General features: G+C 57.8%; 1 protein-coding gene across 17 annotated transcripts; it reads left to right on the top strand.

Moving 5' to 3' along the window:
* The first annotated feature begins 31 nt into the window (after nucleotides 1-31).
* Nucleotides 32-18593, top strand: LOC135186813 (protein disulfide-isomerase TMX3-like). 17 transcript variants are annotated; one of them, XR_010307115.1, is made up of 9 exons: nucleotides 46-140; nucleotides 564-631; nucleotides 2433-2532; nucleotides 3214-3311; nucleotides 4014-4152; nucleotides 5711-5823; nucleotides 6716-6845; nucleotides 7634-7702; nucleotides 12491-13307. XR_010307115.1 is itself a non-coding variant. In XM_064164877.1 (7 exons), exons 1-7 carry the CDS (start codon nucleotides 5315-5317, stop codon nucleotides 12666-12668), a joined length of 681 nt encoding a protein of 226 aa, XP_064020947.1. In that variant the 5' UTR covers nucleotides 5123-5314; the 3' UTR covers nucleotides 12669-13307. The 17 variants fall into 17 exon arrangements, 4 of the variants coding, with proteins under 4 accessions (XP_064020949.1, XP_064020947.1, XP_064020950.1 ...); XR_010307112.1 differs by having other exon boundaries at nucleotides 3127-3311; XR_010307110.1 differs by having other exon boundaries at nucleotides 32-140; nucleotides 2433-3311.
* Nucleotides 18594-20320: the final 1727 nt, after the last annotated feature.

The raw sequence follows: 20320 nt of genomic DNA, 5'->3' as shown, positions 1-20320 counted from the left end.
CCCCCGTATAGATCTGGGGTGCCGCGGTTGAGCCCTACCCCCCCCAGTCTCTGGATGGTCACAATCCGAGTGAAGCGAGCTAGGAAACCCTCACGGTGGGGGCTCGGGGGTGAAAGGCCGCGGCAGAGACTACGGCAGAGGTGACGGGGGGTTGGAGGGGGTGAAAAGAGAGTTTGGGGGGAGCAAGAAGGGCTTGGGGGGATTTAAAAAGGGTCTGAGAGGTCTAAGAGGGGTTAGAAAAGGGCTGGGACGGAAAGGGGTCGGGGGGGGACGGGAAGGTTTGGGGGGGTCCAAGGAGTCTACGGGGTTCTAAAGGAGATTAGAAGGAGCTGGGGGGGAAGAGTTTGAGGAGCCTTAATAGGGAGGGGGTCCAGGAGAGCTGGAGGGGGGGTTAAAGGGAGTTTGGGGGGAGCCGGGGGAAGGGCAGGAAGGATTTGAGAGGGGTTGGGGGGGGATATGAGGGGATTTGAAGGGCGTGGCGGGAGTTCTTTGAGAGTCGGGGGGGCCAAGGGGGTCCCTTGGTGGGCGAAGTCTCACACCCCTCACCCGCACTTCCTCCCCAGTTCTAAATTTGAGCCCCTTCTCAGGAGGAGGTGACCGAGGGTATGGGAGGGGTCGAGACTACAGAGAGGTGAGTTCGGGGAGAGGCAGCCCAAGGGGTCTTGGGCGGGGGCACTCTATGGGTGCTGGCGGGTGAGGGGAGCTGTGGGAGGTTGTGGGGAGGACTGTGGAGGGCTTTAGGGTGCTTGCAGGTGGGGTGAGTCGGAAGGGTCCGGGGGGCTGCAACAGCTGCCTTAGGTCAATGCGGTTTCATGCCTTGCTCCCTCCACGTCACAATGAGGCTAGTAAGGCAGTTTTCTTCGCCTAGCTAGTATGATTGCAGTACTCAGCAAAAGCTTCTTCTCCACAAGTGTCCTGAGGCTCCCTCTGGGGAAAAAAAAGGCAGCCCTGTTGAACTTGGACTGTAAAACCCTGGAACATTTTCTTTGTCACTTCTATGGGCCTCACCTTGCTACAGTCCACGTGGGCATGAGAGCTTTTTGTGTCTGTCCTACGTAGTTGTAGACTCATTAAGGCCAAGATCAATTATTCTGTGCATTAAAGTGGGAAGGGAAGGAAGGAAAGAGAAGGGAAATGGGAAGGAAATTGAAAGTGAAAAAAAGAGAAGGGGAAGTGAAAGGGAATGGGAAAGGAGAAGGAAAGGGAAGGGAAAAGCAAAGACCTTGCTGGAGGGGAGGAAGGCTGTGCAAAGGAAATCTGGACTGGCTGCATGGGTGGACCAAGGTCAGTTAATGAGGTTTAAAACAGCCAAGTACCAGGTCCTGCACTTGGGTCACAACAACCCCGTGGACGCTGCAGGCTTGGGGCAGAGTGGCTGGAAAGTGGCCATCAGAAAAGGGCCTGGTGGTGTTGATCAGCAGGCAGCTGAAGATGAGCCAGGAGTGTGCTCAGGTGGCCAAGAAGGCCAGCAGCGTCCTGGCCTGGATCAGCAGTGGTGTAGCCAGCAGGAGCAGGGCAGGGGTTGTCCCCCTGTACTGAGGTCTGGTGAAGCTATGCCTCAAATAGTTGTTGAGTTTTGGGCCCTGGCTCCTAGCAGGATATTGAGAGGCTGGCATGGGTGCAGAGAAGGGCAAGAAAGTTGGCACAGGGTCTGGAGCACAGGTGTGGTGAGGGAACTGGAGGTGTTTAGTGTGGGAAAGAGGGGGCTGAGGGCAGACCTCATTGCCCTCTTCAGCTCCCTGAAAGGAGGTTGGAGTGAGGTGGGGGTTGGGCTCTTCTCTCTATTACCCTGAGACAGAAGGAGAGGAAAAGGCCTGAAATGGGGCCAGGGGAGGGTCAGGCTGGAGATGAGGAAGAACTTGTTTGCCGCAAGAGTGGCCAGGGATTGGCACAGGCTGCCCAGGGAGGCGATGGAGTCCCCATCCCTGGAGGCGTTCAGGAAACCTGTGGCTGTGGCAGCTGGGGACACGGTCAGGTGGCCGTGGCGGGGTTGGGTTGGTGAGTTGGACTCAGTGATCTTGGAGGTCTCTTCCAATCAGAACAATTGTATGGCTCTAATTTGTCAGTGGCTTCACAAGGGCAGGCTGCTCTTTGAGCTCTGCTGCTGTGTGACTCCTGTCCTGTGGCTGTGAGTCGTCACACAGCTGGTGCTTATGCTGAGGAGAGCAGTGCCCTGCAGCAGCTGGCATTCATTTGACTTGGTTCTCCTCCTTGCTAGAGCCCAGCCAGTGCTGAGCAGCCCAAGAGATGCTGCTGGGCACGGGGCCGGACAGGCTCCAGGCTGCGCTTCTGCCGCTGCTGTTCGTAGCAAGGAGTCTCTAAACACAGTGGTGAAGGAACTGGGCAGGAGCCTGGATTTGGAATTCCAGCTGGCAGATGGTCAAGCAAGACAAGGAAGAGACATTTTTCTTGTTGTTTCTTTGCTGTTTTAGAGTTCTCTTCATTGCTTTGTGGCAGCACAAACCAATCAGGGCTGGGAAAAGGGAACACAGCTCTGAGCATGAAACTTTGGTGTCTGACTTCTTTCAAAGGGTGAGCAGAAGGAGGCAGAAGAGAAACTGGAAAGCGGGAGGAGTGCCTGCCAGCCCCTCAGGTGGTGCTGCCATTCAGGCAGGCCTGGCCAGGGTGGAGAGTTGGGTGGGGAGAAATGGAATAAAATGCGAGGAGGACAGCTGTAGAGTCTTGCAGCTGGGAAAGAAGCAGCCCAGGGAGCAGGATAGGCTGGGGGCCCTGGTGGACAGAAGGATGCCCATGAGCCAGCAATGTGCCCTTTGTGGCCAAGAAGGCCAGTGCCATCCTGGAATGGATTAGAAGGGCTCCCAGGAACTGCAGAATCTCATCCAAGTGCTCCCACTAACACCATGTGCACTGCCAGCCCCTCCTCGTGCTCCCAGCGTGGCTCCAGTGTCCACTCGGTGCCCCTAGCGACCCCCAGCTTCCCAGGCCTCCTAGTTATCCCTGTGCCATCTCAGGCCCTCTCAGTGCTTCCAGCCCCTCCAAATTCCCTTGCCAGTGCTCTCCCCATTTTCCTAGTGCCCCGAGTAACCTCTAGAGCTCCTTGCCAGTGCCCCCCATGTGGCCCCAGTGACCTCCCTGTTTCTCCCAGTATCCCAAACTCTCTTGCAGTGCTAGCAGTAACAGCATGTGCTGCCAGTAAGAGCTGATGCCTCCCAGTGCTACCAGTGACCCCGTCCCTGCATGGCCATTCCCCAGGCAGCAGGATGTTTCAGCCCAGCACCAGCTCATGCGGGAGGAGCAGATGCTGAGGAACATCCCCCACGAGACGCAGGTGGCAGAAGATGCTGGGTCAGGTAAAGCTTTGTGTGGAGTTTGTGCTCCTTCTGGCAGTCAGTTGCACCTATTCAGATGAGTAGAAGCATGGAGTGGTTGCTGTTGGAGAAGAGCTTCCAAATCATCCATTGCAGCCCTTAAGCCAGCACTGCCAGGTCACCCCTAAAGCATGTCCCTGAGCAGCACAGCTGTAGGACTTTTCGCTCCCCCCACGGATGGGGACTCCAGCACTGTGCTGGGCAGCCTGTTGCAGGGCCTAAGGACTTCTGGGGAGGAGACTGTTCCTCCTGTCCAACCTAAACCTTCCCTGGTGCAACCTGAGGTCATTTCCTCTCATGCTGTCATTTGTTAGCTGGGAGAAGGTATCCAGCCCAGCCTGGCTCCAGCCTCCAGAGAGAGGGCGTCCAGGACCTCCCTGGGCAAGCTGTGCCAGTGTCTCCCCAGCCTCTCTGTAAAGAAATTATTCCCAATGTCCATTCTGAGTCTCCTTTTCCAGAGTCAGTCCCTTCCTTTTTGACTTCCTTACCAGACAAAGGCTACTTTTTTTTTCCCACGGTGTGAGCAGATCAAGAGGCTTAAATGAACGTTTCTGCTCTGCTCCCCAAACTTCAGTTTGAAGTCCATAAACATGGGGGCCAAAGCCCCCAGCAGTTAGAAGTTCAGGCAGTAATCCACCCCCGTCTCTTTGCTTTCTTTCAATGCTGTTTTTCTCTTGTTTCTAGTCTGGTGAAGACTCTTCAGCTTCTAGGGGACATGTCTGAAGCTGGGTGCGCACGGAAAGCGAAACGAGTGCGGCCGGTCCTCACGGTCTGCCCCTGCTGCTCGTCCCCTTGCTGCGGGGTGGAGCTGGCAGCCAGCAGGGTCAGTGCAGCTTGGCCTTTTCCAGCTGGCAGGAGGTGGAGTTTGTCTTTCCTCGTGTGGAGCTCCTAAGTGCGTAGGACACAGGTTTGCTGCATGGCAGCACTGGAGAATGGAAGCACGCTGAGGCTGTCAGACTTGCAACCATCTCTGCAGTCTGTCTGTGCCGGTTTGCCATGGTTTGGAGCTCTGCCCCAGAGGGTTGTTCTGAGCTGCCTTTGAAGAGGTCTGCTGCAAATGAAGCCCTGCAGCTGAGCAAGGGCAGAGGCCACCAAGCTCAGCAGGAGCCAGCAGTGTGCACTTGTGGCTGAGAAGGCCAGCAGGATGCTGGGCCGCATGCCGAGTGTGAGCAGCAGGTTGCGGGAGGTTCTCCTGCCCCTGTGCTCTGTCTTAGCGAGGCCAGCCCTGGGGTGCTGAGTCCAGTTGTGGGCTCACCAGTTGAGGAGAGGCAGGAAACTACTGGAGAGAGTCCAGTGGAGGTGCCAGAGGTGCTGAGGGACCTGGAGCAGCTGTGTGAGGAGGAAAGGCCTCTCCTCATAGGGTTTGTGTTCCAGGCCCCTCCCCAGCTTTGCTGCCCTTCTCTGGACACCTTCCAGCACCTCGACATTTCCCCTGAATTGAGGAGCCCACAACTGGACACAGTACTCAAAGTGTGGCCTGAGCAGTGCTGAGCACAAGGGCAGAAGAACCTCCCTTGTCCTGTTGGCCACACTGCTCCTGAGCCAGCCCAGGATGCTGTTGGCTCTGCTGCCCACCTGGGCACACTGCTGCCTCCTCTTCAGGTCCTCTCTCCCAGCACCCCCAGGGCCCTCTCTGCCTGTCTGCTCTGAGCCACTCTGTCCCCAGCCTGCAGTGCTGCTCGGGGTTGTTGTGGCCAAAGTGCAGAACCCTGCCCTTGGCCTTGTTCAATCTCATCCCTCTATTAAATGTGGCCTCTGTTAAATTAACTTCTCTATTACAACTGTAACTTAGGTTTTCCTTAGTTAACTCTGCAGGGCATTAGGCACATTCAAAGTTATGTCAGTTTGTAACTGGGGCTGTAAAGAATGGTTATGCATTGCCTGTGCTTCTGATTTCAGGAGAGTCCCATTTCATTCTTGATGCTTTCTTTAAGAGAGGCATACAACTGAGCTCCCTCAGAGAAGCAGCATGAAGTGCATGAAGGATGCTGGCTGCACTCAGTACAGACAAGGCACATTGGAGTAGGTTAACAAGATGCTTGACATTTGCCCTTAATGGTCATTGTCTTCAAATGCATCATTCGGGAGTGAAGTTGCTTGGCATTTGCAGTTGACTACTTCTTCTCTGGCCTTTGGAGTGAAGGAAGGGAAAAACCAGAGTTGAAGATGTCAGCTCTGTAAGTTTTCTCTGGGTGATCAAAGCATGCACAACATCCTGTGCTTGTGCTCTGGAAGATTCTAGGAGCTTCACGGGGACTCAGGGAGCACAAGTTCTGGATTTCTGTGGGCTGTCTCTAGATGAACACCTGAGTGCAGTGAATCTAAAAGCAGCTGTCTCTCATTTGAAGTTAAAGTGATGTGACTGATCTGGTGCTTTATAGGTGCCAAAAAGGAGACCTTCTTCACCTGCTTCTCCTGTGCAGGCTCTTCTGTCTGTCTGCTGAGATGTTTCTGGCTGTTTCTCTGGCAGAGAAGTGTTTGCTTTTTGGGCTGGGTAAGTAGGAGATTTGTTTTGTTGATTTGCTTTGTTTTGTCGCTGAATACTTGGTGCAGCTGGCCTCAGATGCTGTTTGTTCACAAAGGACACACTACTGTGTGATTGGTGGGCATAGAAGCAGTAATTGCTGACAGAAGCACGCTTGTGACCTTGGCTGTAAATTCATGAACAGACATTACAGTGTTTCTGTCTCTGCAAGCCAAAGTACTCTCATGCTGAAGAACTTCTTCCTCAGATCCACTCTAAGCAGCCCTGCTCTCCCTCAGCTTCAAACCATTCCCCTTGCCCTGTCTTTAGACACCCTTATGGAAAAAGTCCCTCTGCAGCCTTCCTGCTGCAGGTTCCCTTCAGGTACTGGGAGGTAGCTTTAAAGTCTCCCTGGAGTCTTGTCCCCTTCAGGCTGAGCAGCCCCAGCTCCCTCAGCCTATCCTCTTAGAAGTGCTCCAGCCCTTGGCTCATCCTCGTGGTCCTGCTCTGAACTGGTTCCAGCAGTTTTTCGTTCTTCAGCTGGACTGTGGCCATGTGGAATGTTTTGGGTTGTGCTTTTGCCTTTGCATGCTGAAAGACTTCCTGTGTTACCTTAGTAGTATGTTTCATGTGCAAGGTTCCTGTCTGTGATCTCTTGCTGCTGGGGAAGTCATGAGCTACCTGTGGGGGTGTGAAATGCAGTAAGCTTCCATCACGTTGCCTGCACGGATGTGAAGGGACAAAATACTGCTGAGAAGCCTTTTTGTACCATTCTCTTCCCCCTTCCCCTCTTGCCTTTAAGGGAACACACACAGGGAGAAGCTCACTGAGCGCCCTCTGACATGCTGTAGGAATTCTTTGCTTTGCAGTGTTTTACACTGTGGCTCTTCAAACCTGTAACCCATCTGCTTTCCATTGCCAGCGAGCTGACCATCCGTACTACCGTCGCCTTGAATGCCTCCAACCAGCAGTGTTCGCTGCCAGACAGACACCTGGAGAAGACAGAGGACATGGTTAAGTTCATGAAGGATATCTTGGATGGTGCTGCTGAAGTAAGTCTTTGTTGTGGCTTGAGATATATTGGTTGGTGTTTGGTTTTTCCCCCCTTAGCTGCGGTGGCTCCGATTGTTACGCCGTGTGATTTATCTTCCTGTCCTGGCTGTCTTCCCGTGCTGGGTGCTGGCAGTGAATACGTGGTGAGGAGTGCTTGGGGTGTGCCATCCTTTGCTGTTCTCACTGTGGGAACTCCAAGAGCCATGGAATGGGTGCGTTATGAGTGATGCACAATTAATAACCAATATTAATGTTGGTATCCAGGCAAAGGTTGTTAATAACTACAACCAACCTGTTTCTTATCATTCAGTCTCTGCAGAAAGCTTATTGACAAGGTTCAAAGCACACAGCTGGGGTATTTGTACACTTAGAATCGTGGAATCAGCCAGGTTGGAAGAGACCTCCAAGCTCATCCAGCCCAACCTAGCCCCCAGCCCTCTCCAGTCAGCTAGGCCATGGCACTAAGTGCCTCATCCAGGCTTTTCTTGAGCAGCTGCAGGGACGGCGACTCCCTAGGCAGCCTCTGTGGTCTGAGAGCAGAGCAGCAACTTGCTGTTAGTTTGCTGTGATGGTCTCAAACAACTGTGGGAGAGTTTGGCATGAGCCTGTTGGAATGCTTAGCCTTACTGGAGGAGCTGGGAGCGTCTGGGCAGCATGAAATGCAAGAGCAATTGCTTTTCACTGCCTTCTTAAGGGACTTAAGGGTTGGGAGGTCTGAAGAATGAACTGTTGGGATCATAACTGCAAAGTGTCAGCAGTTTTGACATGGTTCCATTTGACATTGCAGGCACAGGCTGGTGATGGACTTCTGCAACGAAGCAAGAGAGTCCTCTATGAGGCCAAGGCTGCTGTAATGGTAGAGTTCATTGCTTATTCAGTGAGGTGATGCTCTTGTCAGTCAAGAAGGACTTAGTTGCAGAGGCTTTAGAAATGCTTTGATGTAAGCTTGTTGCTATGCTGTGCCTAGTGTATCTATTGTCACTATTTAGAACTAGGCTTAAACCAAATGAACTTCTGGATTAAAACAGCCAATCATGTCTGCCACAGTTCTAACTGTTCCACCTGCAGGAATGTCACATTTTTCACTCTGCTGTTAGTCTGATGTATTTTAAGGGACAGAATCATGAAAATCCAACCTCTTTTCCTTGAGCTTTTTGCCATCGCTTCAGAGGTTCTTTTGTGTTCTGAGCAATGTTTTGGTTTCAGTCTGTCCCAGTCCTCTGTCAGCCTCCCAGCCAAGAAATCTCTGCTGCTGGTGAGGCGGAGCAGCTTCTGTCTGTTGTTACTTGTCCTAGTGCTGAGCACCACCAAGCAGCAGCTGGCACCTTGGTGCTGACCCCTGCCCCTCGGAAATGTATAGACGTTAAGGAGATCCCTTCTCTTCCCCAGACTAAACAGACCCCTCCTCTTCGCTCTCCCTCCTCTTCGCTCTCCCTCCTCTTCGCTCTCCCTCCTCTTCGCTCTCCCTCCTCTTCGCTCTCCCTCCTCTTCGCTCTCCCTCCTCTTCGCTCTCCCTCCTCTTCGCTCTCCCTCCTCTTCGCTCTCCCTCCTCTTCGCTCTCCCCCCCCTTCGCTCTCCCCCCCCTCCTCCTCCTCGCTCTCCTCCCCCTCCTCCTCCTCGCTCTCCCCCCCCTCCTCCTCCTCACTCTCCCCCCCTTCCTCCTCCTCACTCTCCCCCCCCTCCTCCTCCTCACTCTCCCCCCCTCTCCTCCTCCTCACTCTCCCCCCCCTCCTCCTCCTCACTCTCCCCCCCCCTCCTCCTCCTCACTCTCCCCCCCCTCCTCCTCCTCACTCTCCCCCCCTCCTCCTCCTCACTCTCCCCCCCCCTCCTCCTCCTCACTCTCCCCCCCCCCTCCTCCTCCTCACTCTCCCCCCCTCTCCTCCTCCTCACTCTCCCCCCCCTACCTCCTCCTCGCTCTCCCCCCCCCACCTCCTCCTCGCTCTCCCCCCCCACCTCCTCCTCGCTCTCCCCCCCCACCTCCTCCTCGCTCTCCCCCCCCACCTCCTCCTCGCTCCTCCCCCCCCCACCTCCTCCTCGCTCCCCCCCCCCACCTCCTCCTCGCTCCCCCCCCCACCTCCTCCTCGCTCCCCCCCCCGCCTCCTCCTCGCTCCCCCCCCCCGCCTCCTCTTCGCTCTCCTCCCCCCCGCCTCCTCTTCGCTCTCCCCCCCCCGCCTCCTCTTCGCTCTCCTCCCCCCCGCCTCCTCTTCGCTCTCCCCCCCTCCTCCTCTTCGCTCCCCCCCCCCGCCTCCTCTTCGCTCTCCCCCCCCCCCTCCTTCTCTTCGCTCTCCCCCCCCCCCCTTCTCTTCGCTCTCCCCCCCCCCTTCTCTTCGCTCTCCCCCCCCCCCCTTCTCTTCGCTCTCCCCCCCCCTCCTTCTCTTCGCTCTCCCCCCCCTCCTTCTCTTCGCTCTCCCCCCCCCTCCTTCTCTTCGCTCTCCCCCCCCCCTCCTTCTCTTCGCTCTCCCCCCCCCCTCCTTCTCTTCGCTCTCCCCCCCCCTCCTTCTCTTCGCTCTCCCCCCCCTCCTTCTCTTCGCTCTCCCCCCCCCCTCCTTCTCTTCGCTCTCCCCCCCCCTTCTCTTCGCTCTCCCCCCCCCTCCTCTTCGCTCTCCCCCCCCTCCTTCTCTTCGCTCTCCCCCCCCTCCTTCTCTTCGCTCTCCCCCCCCTCCTTCTCTTCGCTCTCCCCCCCCCTCCTTCTCTTCGCTCTCCCCCCCCCCTCCTTCTCTTCGCTCTCCCCCCCCCCCTCCTCTTCGCTCTCCCCCCCCCCTCCTTCTCTTCGCTCTCCCCCCCCCCCCTTCTCTTCGCTCTCCCCCCCCCTCCTTCTCTTCGCTCTCCCCCCCCCTCCTTCTCTTCGCTCTCCCCCCCCCTCCTTCTCTTCGCTCTCCCCCCCCCTCCTTCTCTTCGCTCTCCCCCCCCCTCCTTCTCTTCGCTCTCCCCCCCCCTCCTTCTCTTCGCTCTCCCCCCCCCTCCTTCTCTTCGCTCTCCCCCCCCCTCCTTCTCTTCGCTCTCCCCCCCCCTCCTTCTCTTCGCTCTCCCCCCCCCTCCTTCTCTTCGCTCTCCCCCCCCCCTCCTTCTCTTCGCTCTCCCCCCCCCCTCCTTCTCTTCGCTCTCCCCCCCCCCTCCTTCTCTTCGCTCTCCCCCCCCCTCCTTCTCTTCGCTCTCCCCCCCCCTCCTTCTCTTCGCTCTCCCCCCCCCTCCTTCTCTTCGCTCTCCCCCCCCCCTCCTTCTCTTCGCTCTCCCCCCCCCTCCTTCTCTTCGCTCTCCCCCCCCCCTCCTTCTCTTCGCTCTCCCCCCCCCTCCTTCTCTTCGCTCTCCCCCCCCCCTCCTTCTCTTCGCTCTCCCCCCCCCCCCTTCTCTTCGCTCTCCCCCCCCCCCTCCTTCTCTTCGCTCTCCCCCCCCCCTCCTTCTCTTCGCTCTCCCCCCCCCCTCCTTCTCTTCGCTCTCCCCCCCCCCCCTCCTTCTCTTCGCTCTCCCCCCCCCGCCTCCTCTTCGCTCTCCCCCCCCCTCCTCCTCTTCGCTCTCCCCCCCCCTCCTCCTCTTCGCTCTCCCCCCCCTCCTCCTCTTCGCTCTCTCCCCCACAATAACGAGAGCCACACCAGAGGCCAGAGCTGTGCTGTCGCAGCAAGCAAAGGAGGCAACGAGATGCTGTAGGGACTCTGACTCTTGCTGCCAGGCTGCAACAAGAGGAAGGCAGATTCTGGCCCCCAACAGGTGAAAACAAGAGAGGAGCAAGGCAGGAAGCACAAAAGCAAACCTCTCTCATGAAGGAAACAGCACAACTGCAAGCACAGTTTTAAGCACAGCATACCAAGGAGGAACAGAAATCCCAAGCAGAGCAAAGGGGAGGAGTGGCTTAGAGAAAAGCAAAAGCACCCCACAAAGGACACAGCCAAAACACCACCCCACAAAGGACACAGCCAACCTACCCCCGCAAAGGGGATCAGCCAAAGGCTTCTGCCTCTCCTGGGGCAGCTTAAAAAGGGGAGGTCAATTGAAGTCTCCTCCCACCCCAGCTGTGGCCACTTTGCCCTCCCTGCTCAGTGCCCTTTATAAGCAGAGCAGGAGGAGCCCAGCCCCAAGCTGGGCCCATTGCGGGCCAAGGGATCCTCCGCCTGGCATCCCAGGTGAGTGCGCACGGGTGAGCACCGGGTGCGTGGTGGAGGGTTTCAAAGGCCGGGGGGCCTGGCTGGCCCCCTGGCTAGCTAGGGCCACCTTAGGGCTAGGCTACTGACCCACTGCAACATCCACCTTAGCTCACGGGTGCTAAGTCTGTGTTGTTGCTGAGGTTTCTCTAGGAGGTTGGATCCTCGAAGGTTTTGCTCTGGGTTCTGCGATGGAGGCAAAGATGGAGCAGGAGCACCAACTGGAGCTGGTAACGGACCAGCAGCAGCAGCTGGTAATGGAACTGGTAATGGAGCAGAAGCTGGTAACGTAGAGTGGAGAGGAGGGGGAGGGGGGAGGGGGAGGAGGAGGAGGAGGAGGAGGAGGAAAGCAGCAGAGACTGCCCCGGGGGAAGGCAGAGAGTGGGGGCAGGACGGCAGGGGCTGCCCGGGGAAAGGTGGAGGGCAGCGGCAGGAGGGCAGGGAAGAGGTACAGAGCTTTCAGGTGCTGAGCTTCAACAGAAAGACCTGATGGAAAAGAAAAGAGACTAACTTGTTTAGCAAAAGTACTCTCTGGAATTTCCCAAGTCGCTTATTTATTGAAGGCAGTCATTTGTTGGTCATTGTCATCACGAGAGAGGACCTTTTGGTTTGCGTTAGGGTGGTTTGGGCTTGCCTGTAACTCCAGGCCCCTCAGAAATTGATGGGGGGGTGAAAATCCCAACCCATGGATGTTCTCTTGGTTGTCTTTAACAGATAAACCAAGAGCAAGTGCGACTGAAAGAGCTTTGCAGGTAGCAACTCTGTGACCCTGTTTGGAGAGTTTTGAATTGCTCATTGCCAGCGAGATCAAGGTAGTGCCCCTTGGCCTTGCTGCATGTGGTGAACTGCTCCTAACACAGCCCAGCTGAACACAGAGTCAGGTGAAATGAAGGCTGAAGAGATAGGAAAAGTCTTTCTCAGCCTCATAGCTAAAGACAGTTTAGTTTCCCCAAGAAGTCCCATTCTACCTGTTGTGCATTGGTTTGATGCCAAAGCCAAACAACTGCCCCAGACCTTTCTATTTTCTCAGCTTTGGTGTGAATGAATATGAATTGAGGTTGGATGAGGCCCTGAGCAGCCTGTTGCAGTGGGAGGTATCCCTGCCTAGAGCAGAGGGTTGGGACTGGATGATCCTTGAGGTCCCTTCCAACCTAAACCATTCAATGAAGTCTTTTATCAGCTCCTAGGATTAGTGACAGTGGGGAATGTTTGCTTGCTATGAGCTGAGGGAGCTGTTTCCTAAATGGAATGTTCATTAGTTCTTTAGCACCTGAAAATGTTGGCAGGCTACTTGATAAACCTCCTGGAACGCAGGGGCCTGTTGAATTGTTTTCCCAGTGCCTGAACAACTTGCAGTGCTGTAATGGGTTAGCCTCCTGTTTCCCTCCAACACAGAAGTGAGGCAAAAGTAACACAGCCAAGGAAAAACCCTCTGGGTTGAGATCAAGAGGTAAATACAAAATGAGATCCTGCAGTGCACAATTACCTTAGCCTGTTTCTGTTTGCAGAAAGCAGGAGTCAGCCACCTGCCACCCATCCCCTCCTGACCCCAACCCCAGAAACCCAAAGCAGCACTTGGCACAGGAGGTCTCTCGTGTTGCAGTCTCAACTTCAAGCCCTGGAATACTTTGCTTCAGCCAGCAGCATGGGGTTGGATACCAACAGCAGAGTCGACTTAACCTGTGACTAAGTGAACTTTAAGTGTTCTGACTCCACAGTAGAACCTGATAAAGAAAGATGTGAATGGAAGCAGGCTCTGACTGCTCTGTGTAACTGATGAGAAGCTTTCTGAAGGAGGTGAATTTGTTTTACAGCCCTTCCCTCAGCTGGTTACAGATCTTCAAGGTAGCTGCTGGTGCAGTGTCTGTTGGAGACTGTTAGCCACTCTGAAGGAGGGAGTTAGTGGAGCATCATAGGACCATGTAGAGAGATTGGTCAGGAAAAGGCATTTGTGTTACCCTTTTGAGTCATTTGAGTCACTTTTATTGTAATCCCATGGCTGAGAGCAGGACTCCTTTGTGTCCAGGGTTAAAATCTTCAAGGAGAAACAGTGCCAAGGCTCTGAATTGATTGGGACTTGGTGCTGCTAGTTACAATGTAGGACAGTTAAGGCAGTCCTATGTTTTGTGATTTGCCTTTTTTCCTGCCGTTCTAGTTTTGGCTCGGGCTAGTGTGAAGTGTCTCTGGAACGAGGTCCTTGTGGTCCCTTCTGACCCTGACTGATTCTGTGATTCCAGCAAGCAGCTTTTGACTTAAAAACCCCTGAGGTCACTGCAGCACCTCTCTATGGAATAAAAGAAAGGGATTTTGCTGCACTGCTGAGAACTGTTTCCAGCTCTGAGCCTTTGTTGTTGTGGTTGTTTTTGGTTCGTGTTTATAAACAGCAGTAGCTAAGCAATCCTCTCTGAGCTATGGACCAGAATCTGCTGCATCCTGTGCAAGAAGCAGATCCCAGTGTGATCTGGTGCAGCTGTAGCACTTCCTAACTGCTAGGTTTGGGAGGAGGGCATGTGTCTCAGTCGTTTCTGAGCTGTGATAGCAATCAGGTGTCTGCTTAAGTCTTGACCCTCTGCCACGTGCTGCCACGTTCACCAGATCTTTCTCCCGGCTTCAGGGAGAGAAGGAGTGTCCAGCTCCCAGAGTGGGTGTCAGAAGCGATGTGAAGTGAAAGGGGTTTGCTGAGGTCATGTAGGAAGTTGTGTGAGGGAATCTGGCAGTTTGGTTTTTGATTTCTTCAGTCTCTAAAGTTTTTCTTGGAGCAGCTTCACTGCAATCCTTTTAAATGCACAGAGTATCAGCACAGGCCCTTTTAGACAGTCCTCCAGCTTTGCTGCAGGTCCCTTTCAGATACTGCAGCGTAGCTCGAAGCTCTGCCTTCTCTTCTGCAGCCTCCACAGCCCCAGTTCTTTCAGTCCTGCTTCCCAGGAGAGGTGCTGCAGTCCTCTGCTCCTCTTTGTGGCCCTCATCTGGCAGAAGAGCTGTGTTTTTCCTCTAGCTCCTGCAGAAGGGCCTTAATTCTGGTGGCAGCAGCTCCCCCTGTGTCTCCTCTGCTGTCTCTAAATCCCTCCAGAGTAGATCAAGGAAGTGCTGAGTAGCCCCAGCTGGAGTTGAGAGCTGTCCCTATAAACTGAGTGTGTAGGAGTGGCAGAGCGTGGGCTGTGCCTTGCGTGCGGTGTGCTGTTGGCAAAGGCAATAGGCAGAGCGGCGCTGGGCTGAAGGCGCTGCCCCCGGCCGGGCGCAGAGGCGCTCTCGGTTGTGTGTGCTGCCCTCCGGTGTTTGCTCGTGGGTACTGCAGTTGTGTAGCAGCTGCGGTGTGGCGCCGGTGCTGAGTGCTGCCACCGTGTGTTTGCTTGTCCACACTGCAGTTCCTCAGCCGCGGCGGTCCCCCGTTTTCCTGCCTCGTCTCTAAAGGCCGTGCACGATTGAAGTGGCTGAAAGCTGAGGGGAGGGGAGGGGAGGAGGAGAAGGTGAGAGGTGGGAGGGAGAGCTGAGAACTGGTTTGGATTTGTAAGTATTGGAGTGAGGAGTTAAAGGCGGCAGGCAGGGGGGGCGGGCCGGCGCTCGGGCCGGCTCGGGGTGACAGATTTGGAGCTTCCTTTGGAGGAGGAGTTCAGGAGGTGGCTGCTGATTGGTGGATTGTGGTGGGCGTGGTTTGCCGCTTGTTCTGCCTCCCTCATTTGCATACATTTCAATACCAGGCTCTGCCTTTGAGTACCTTGGAGATGTGTTGGGGGTTGGGGAGGGGTTACCGGGAGGGTCAGCAGCTGATTGGTGGATCCTGTGGGGGCTGTGGGCATGGTCACCCCTGTGCCCCGCCCCCTCATTTGCATAAATGAAGGCAGGGTCCACCTGGCGGAGTTTGGTGCTTTATTGGGGGGGGAAACTGTTTAGGATCGGGAGGGTCAGCAGCTGATTGGTGCGTCCTCTGGCGTGGGCGGGGCCTGCCCCTGCCCTGCCCCGCCCCTCCGAAGCGCTCAATGGTCTCCAGCACAGCCCCAGCAGCTCCAGGAAGGAGGAGACCTCCCCCCGCAGACCTCCAGCCCCCCGGGAGACCCAGAGCCAGCAGGGGGAGGGCTCAGGAACCCCCAGACCCTCCCAGGGACCCCCAGACCCTCTCCGGGACCTCCCAGGGACCCCTATATTCGCCCACTGTCCTCCCATTGACCCCCACTCACCTCCTTGTATGCCCCCACTAATCCCCCAGCCCCTCCCCGTCCCCGCCCAGCACCCCCCAGTGCCCACTCAGGCCCTCAGCTTGTCCCCGCAGCACTGCAGCCTGGCCTGGGGGCGCTGCTGAGGCCCTCACCGAATCGCCACCGCTCGCCGCAGCCTGTCAATGGCCATCTGCAAGCTGGCACTGCCCTCACCGAGTGGGCACTGATCTCACCAAGATGGCATTGAACGCGACGGGTTGGAGGGGACCTTATCAATATGGCGCCGAGCGCGACGGACTGGAAGCGACCTCACTAACATGGCGACAGGAGCGACAGGCTGAATGTGACCTTACCAAGATGGCGCCGAGCGCGACGGTCTCGCTGTGACCTCATCAATGCGGCGCCGCGGGCTGCCGCTGCCGGCAGCAATCTGGCACTGGCCGCGGCAGGCTGGCAATGCCCTCACTGAGTCGCCAGCAGTCGCCGCAGGCTTGCAGTGGCCCTCTGCAAGCTGGCACTAGTCTCACCGAGTTGTAGTGACCTCACCCAGAAGGCGCCGAGAGCGACGGACTTGCTGTGACCTCATCAATACAGCGCCGAGCGCGTCGAGTTGGTCAGACCTTACCAAGATGGCGCCGAGTGAGACCGGTTTGAAAAGACCTCACCAAGATGGCGCCAAGCGCGACGAGCTGGCAGAGATCTCATCAATACGGCGCCGAAACTCCGCAAGCCGGCGGTGACCTCACCAATATGGCGCTGAACGCCGCGGTCCTGGCGCTGCCCGCAGCAAGCTGGCAATGCCCTGACCGAGTCGCCACCGCTCGCCGCAAGCTGGCAGTGACCCTCTGCAAGCTGGCGCCGCCCCCCGTGAGCTGGCACCGCCCGCTCCTAGGCTGGCAGTGCCCTCGCCATGACGGCGCCGCCGGCAGCGCAGGCTCGGCGGTGACCTCACCAAGGTGGCTCCGGGGGCGGTTCCCGCCGCCCCTCCCCTCTCGCTTTCGCAGAGCGCTCAGGCCAGGCCGCAGGGAGGGGCGCAGGGGACAGAGCCACTCTGAAGGCTGCCCGGGGGGCGTCTGGGCCCCGGAGGTGGTGAGTGGGGGTCGGAGAGGGAGGGGAGAGGTCTGTGTGGGGTGGGGGTGGCCGCTGGGGGGGGGGCGGTGGGCAGGGGGGGCAGTGGGGGGAGGGCCTGGAGCGTCCCCAGCAGCCTGGAGGGAACAGGGAGGGGAGGAGGGGGAGGGGCACGGACACATACCCGGGGGGGGGGGGGGGGTCCGGGAGGCCGTGGGGGAGTTTTGGGGGGTCGAAGTTGGGGGCGAGGCCGCGGGGCCTGGGCCTGGGCCTGGGCCTGGGCCTGGAAGGGGTGGGAGAGGCTGAGGCCTGCTGGGAGGGGCGGGGGCGGAGAGGCCTGGGAGGGGTTTGGGGGTCTCTGGGGGGGACCTGGGGAGGGATTTGGGGGTCTCTGGGGGGGACCTGGGGAGGGATTTGGGGGTGTCTGGGGGGGGTCTTCGAGGGGGACCTGGGGAGGGATTTGGGGGTGTCTGGGGGGGGTCTTTGGGGAGGACCTGGGGAGGGGTTTGGGGGTCTCTGGGGGGGGTCTTCGAGGGGGACCTGGGGAGGGATTTGGGGGTGTCTGGGGGGGGTCTTTGGGGGGGACCTGAGGAGGGATTTGGGGGTCTCTGGGGGAGGTCTTTGGGGGGGACCTGGGGAGGGGTTTGGGGGTCTGTGGGGGGGTTCTTCGAGGGGGACCAGGGGAGGGATTTGGGGGTCTCTGGGGGGGGGGGGTTTGGAGGGGAGCCTGGGGAGGGGTTTGGGGGTCTCTGGGGGGGGTCTTCGAGGGGGACCTGGGGAGGGATTTGGGGGTCTCTGGGGGGGGTTTTGGAGGGGAGCCTGGGGAGGGGTTTGGGGGTTTCTGGGGGGGGGTCTTCGAGGGGGACCCGGGGAGGGATTTGGGGGTCTCTGGGGGGGGGTCGTTGGGGGGGACCTGAGGAGGGATTTGGGGGTCTCTGGGGGGGGTTCTTTGGGGGGGGACCTGAGGAGGGGTTTGGGGGTCTCTAGGGGGGGGTCTTTGAGGGGGACCTGGGGAGCGATTTGGGGGTTTCTGTGGGGGGTCCTTGGGAGGAGTATGGGGGTCCCTGGAGGGCTCTTTGGGGGGGACCTGGGGGGGTCTCGGGGGGGGGGGGGTCCTTGGGGGAGGGTCTTGGGGAGGGATTTGGGGGTCCCTGGGGGGGGTCTTTGGGGGTGTCCTTGGGTTGGATTTGGGGGTCCTTGGGTGGCTTTGGAGGGGTCTTGGGGAGGAGTTTGGGGGTCCCTGGGGGGGACAACCTGGGGAAGGATTTGGGGGGCCTTATGGGGGGGCCCCTGGGAGAGATTTGGGAGGGGTTCTGGGGGTTTCTAGAAGGGTCTGGGGCTGTGCTAGAGGCTTCTGGGCTCATCTGCAGTGAGCCTGGGGGCCCTCGAAAGGGTCTGGGGACAGGTAAAATGGGCCTGGGGTGATGCAGCAGGGTTCAGGGGCATCAGAAGGGGCACTGTGGGCATCTAAGTTGGCCTGGGGTCCTCTGGAGGTTGCCTCCCTCTTTCTGTCTCTGTTGTTTGTGCCTGGGTGAGAGTTCTCTGCTGTGTTTGTTCTCTCTTTTTGCAGGGAGCTGAACTGCTTTGCCCCAGCCCAGCTGCAGATCTGCACTCAGCCTCAGCCCCAAGCCCTGGCAGGGTGGGATGCTTTGGTACCAGGCCGTGGAGCTGTTTGAAATGCAATTGCTGCTTGCAGCTGGTTCAGAAATGGATTTCCTGTGGCTGTGGGGGCAGAAATGTGTCTGTGGTGAGTTGGTGCCAAGTGCCAGCCTTGCTTAAAGCCTTCTCTTAGGCCTTTCAGTGTGCTGATGGTTGCAGAGGAGAAGCTCAGGGTGTGAGGGAGTGAAAACTGAAGGGGGTGTTCAGGTGTGGGGAGAGGCCTCTGCCCTGGAGAGGCTGCTGGGCAGTGCTGCTGCAGCTAAGGTCTCCCTCGGGGAGCTGTTCCCCTCAGGGGCACTCTGGGGGCACTGTGCAGGAGGTGGCAGCCAGAAGGCAGAGCTGCCTGGGCCTCGTTGCTGTGCTGGCCAAAGCAGGTCACTTGTGCAGCTGTGCCACTTGCTGCTCAGGGCTGTGCTTGGGCAGAGAGGCAGCTGTGCCAGCAGCCTGTGCCGCAGTGCAGTTGGTGCTGGTGCAGTGCAGCCTTTGCTGCTTGGCTCTGGGCTGATGGCAGTGGAGCCCCAGAGGCAGCGGTGCCAGGGCAGCTGAGCAGGGGCTGGGCTAGGGGCCGAGGCTGTGCTGCCTGCAGAGGCTTTTGTGTGCCTGTGTCGGGGTGGATTTAACATCCTTTTACTGCTGGGATGTGCTCCTGCTGCTGCCTTTCTGCTGCCCGGCTGGGAGGGGTCCAGAGGGACTGGGAGACACCAGGAGGGGTTGGGAGGAGACTGGGAGGGCATTGGGATGGAGTGGGAAGGGATGCATGAGGGACTGGGAGGGAATGTGAGTGACTGGGAGGGGAATGGGTAGGGCTGAAGGGGTTGGGAGGAAATGGAAGAGGACTGGAAGGGACTGGGACCGAGAGAGACTGGGATGGACTGGGGAGGGGCTGGGAGGGGAATGGGATGGAGGAGGAAAGGACAGGAATGGGAATGAAGGCAATGGGGAGGGAACTGGGAGAGGACAGGGCCAGACTGGGAGGGATTGGGATGGATTCAGTGGAAATGGGAGAGACTGGGATTGGGAGGAGACTGGGAGGGCATTGGGATTGAGTGGGAGGAGTGGGATGGACTGGGAAGGGCCTGTGAGGGGATTTGGAGGGACTGATGGGAACTGGGAGTGGAATGGGAGGGACTGGGAAGGGACTTGGAGAGGCTGAGAGAGACTGAGCCAGACTGGGAGGTGTTTGGGAGGCAGTGAGAGGGATTCAGTGGAACTGAGAGTGACTGGGAGGGATTGGGAGGAGAGGGAGGGGTCTGGGAAGGCATCAGGGATGGCCTGAAGGGATCGGGATGGGGAAGGCCTGGGAGGTAGTGGGAGGGGACTGGGAAGGGGCTGGGAGGGGAATTGGAGGGACTGGGAGAGAGTGATAGGGGATTGGGAGTTACTGAGGGGACTGGAAGGAGACTGGGATATACTGGGAGATAGTGGAATGTAGAGGGAGGGATTGTGAGGGGCTGGGTGGGACTGGAAGGGGACTGGGAAGGACTGAGAGAGACTGGGCTGGACTGAGAGGGGACTGGACTGGCAATGGGAGGGAGTGGGAAGGCATCTGGAAGGGATCAGAAGGAATTGGAAGAGACTGAGAGGGAATTTGGCATGGGAGGGTATTGGGAAAGGCTCTGGGGGGATTGCAAGAGACTGGGATGGACTGGGACGGAGTGGGATGGGCTGGAATGGGAGTGAGAGGTGTGAGGGAGGGGAATGGGACTGGGAGGTCCTGGGATGGGACAGGAAGGGGAATGGGAGGGACTGATGGGAACAGGGAGAGGAATGGGATGGACTTGGAGGGACTGGGAAAGGACTTGGAGAGGCTGAGACTGAGCCAGACTGGGAGGGGTTTGGGAGGCACTGAGAAGTACTGGGAGGGAGTGGGAAGCCTGCAGAGGAACTGAGAGAGACTGGAAGGGGATTTGGAGGGAGTGGGAGGGGAATTGGAGGGACTGGGAGAGAGTGATAGGGGATTGGGAGTTCCTGGAGGGGACTGGAAGGGGAATGGGATATACTGGGAGGTAGAGGAATGGACTGGGAAGGAGCTGGGTGGGACTGATGGGGACTGGGAGGAAATGGGAGGGGACTGGGATGGACTGGAAGGGATTGGGAGAGAGTGGGAGGGGATGTGGAATGAATTTGGAGAGACTGGGAGGGACTGGAAGGGATTGGGAGAGAGTGGGAGGAATTCAGAGAGACTGGGAGGGACTGGGGTGGAGTGGGAAGGAATAAATGAGTGACTGGGAGGGATTGGGAGAGACTGGGAGGGGATTGCGAGGGACTACTTGGAACTGGAAGAGGAATGGGATGGTCTGGGAGGGACTTGGAGAGACTGAGCCAGACTGGGAGGGGTTTGGGAGACACTGAGAAGGACTAGGAGGGGACCAGGCTAGACTGGGGGGGGATTCAGAGGAACTGGGAGAGATTGGGAGGAGACTGGGAGGGAGTGGAATGGAGTGGGAAGGGATTGAT

Source organism: Pogoniulus pusillus, chromosome 26 (genome assembly GCF_015220805.1).
Source record: "Pogoniulus pusillus isolate bPogPus1 chromosome 26, bPogPus1.pri, whole genome shotgun sequence".
Lineage (NCBI taxonomy): Eukaryota > Metazoa > Chordata > Aves > Piciformes > Lybiidae > Pogoniulus > Pogoniulus pusillus.
The sequence above is the reverse complement of the archived record's forward strand: the minus strand, read 5'-3'. Positions and strand labels throughout refer to the sequence as shown.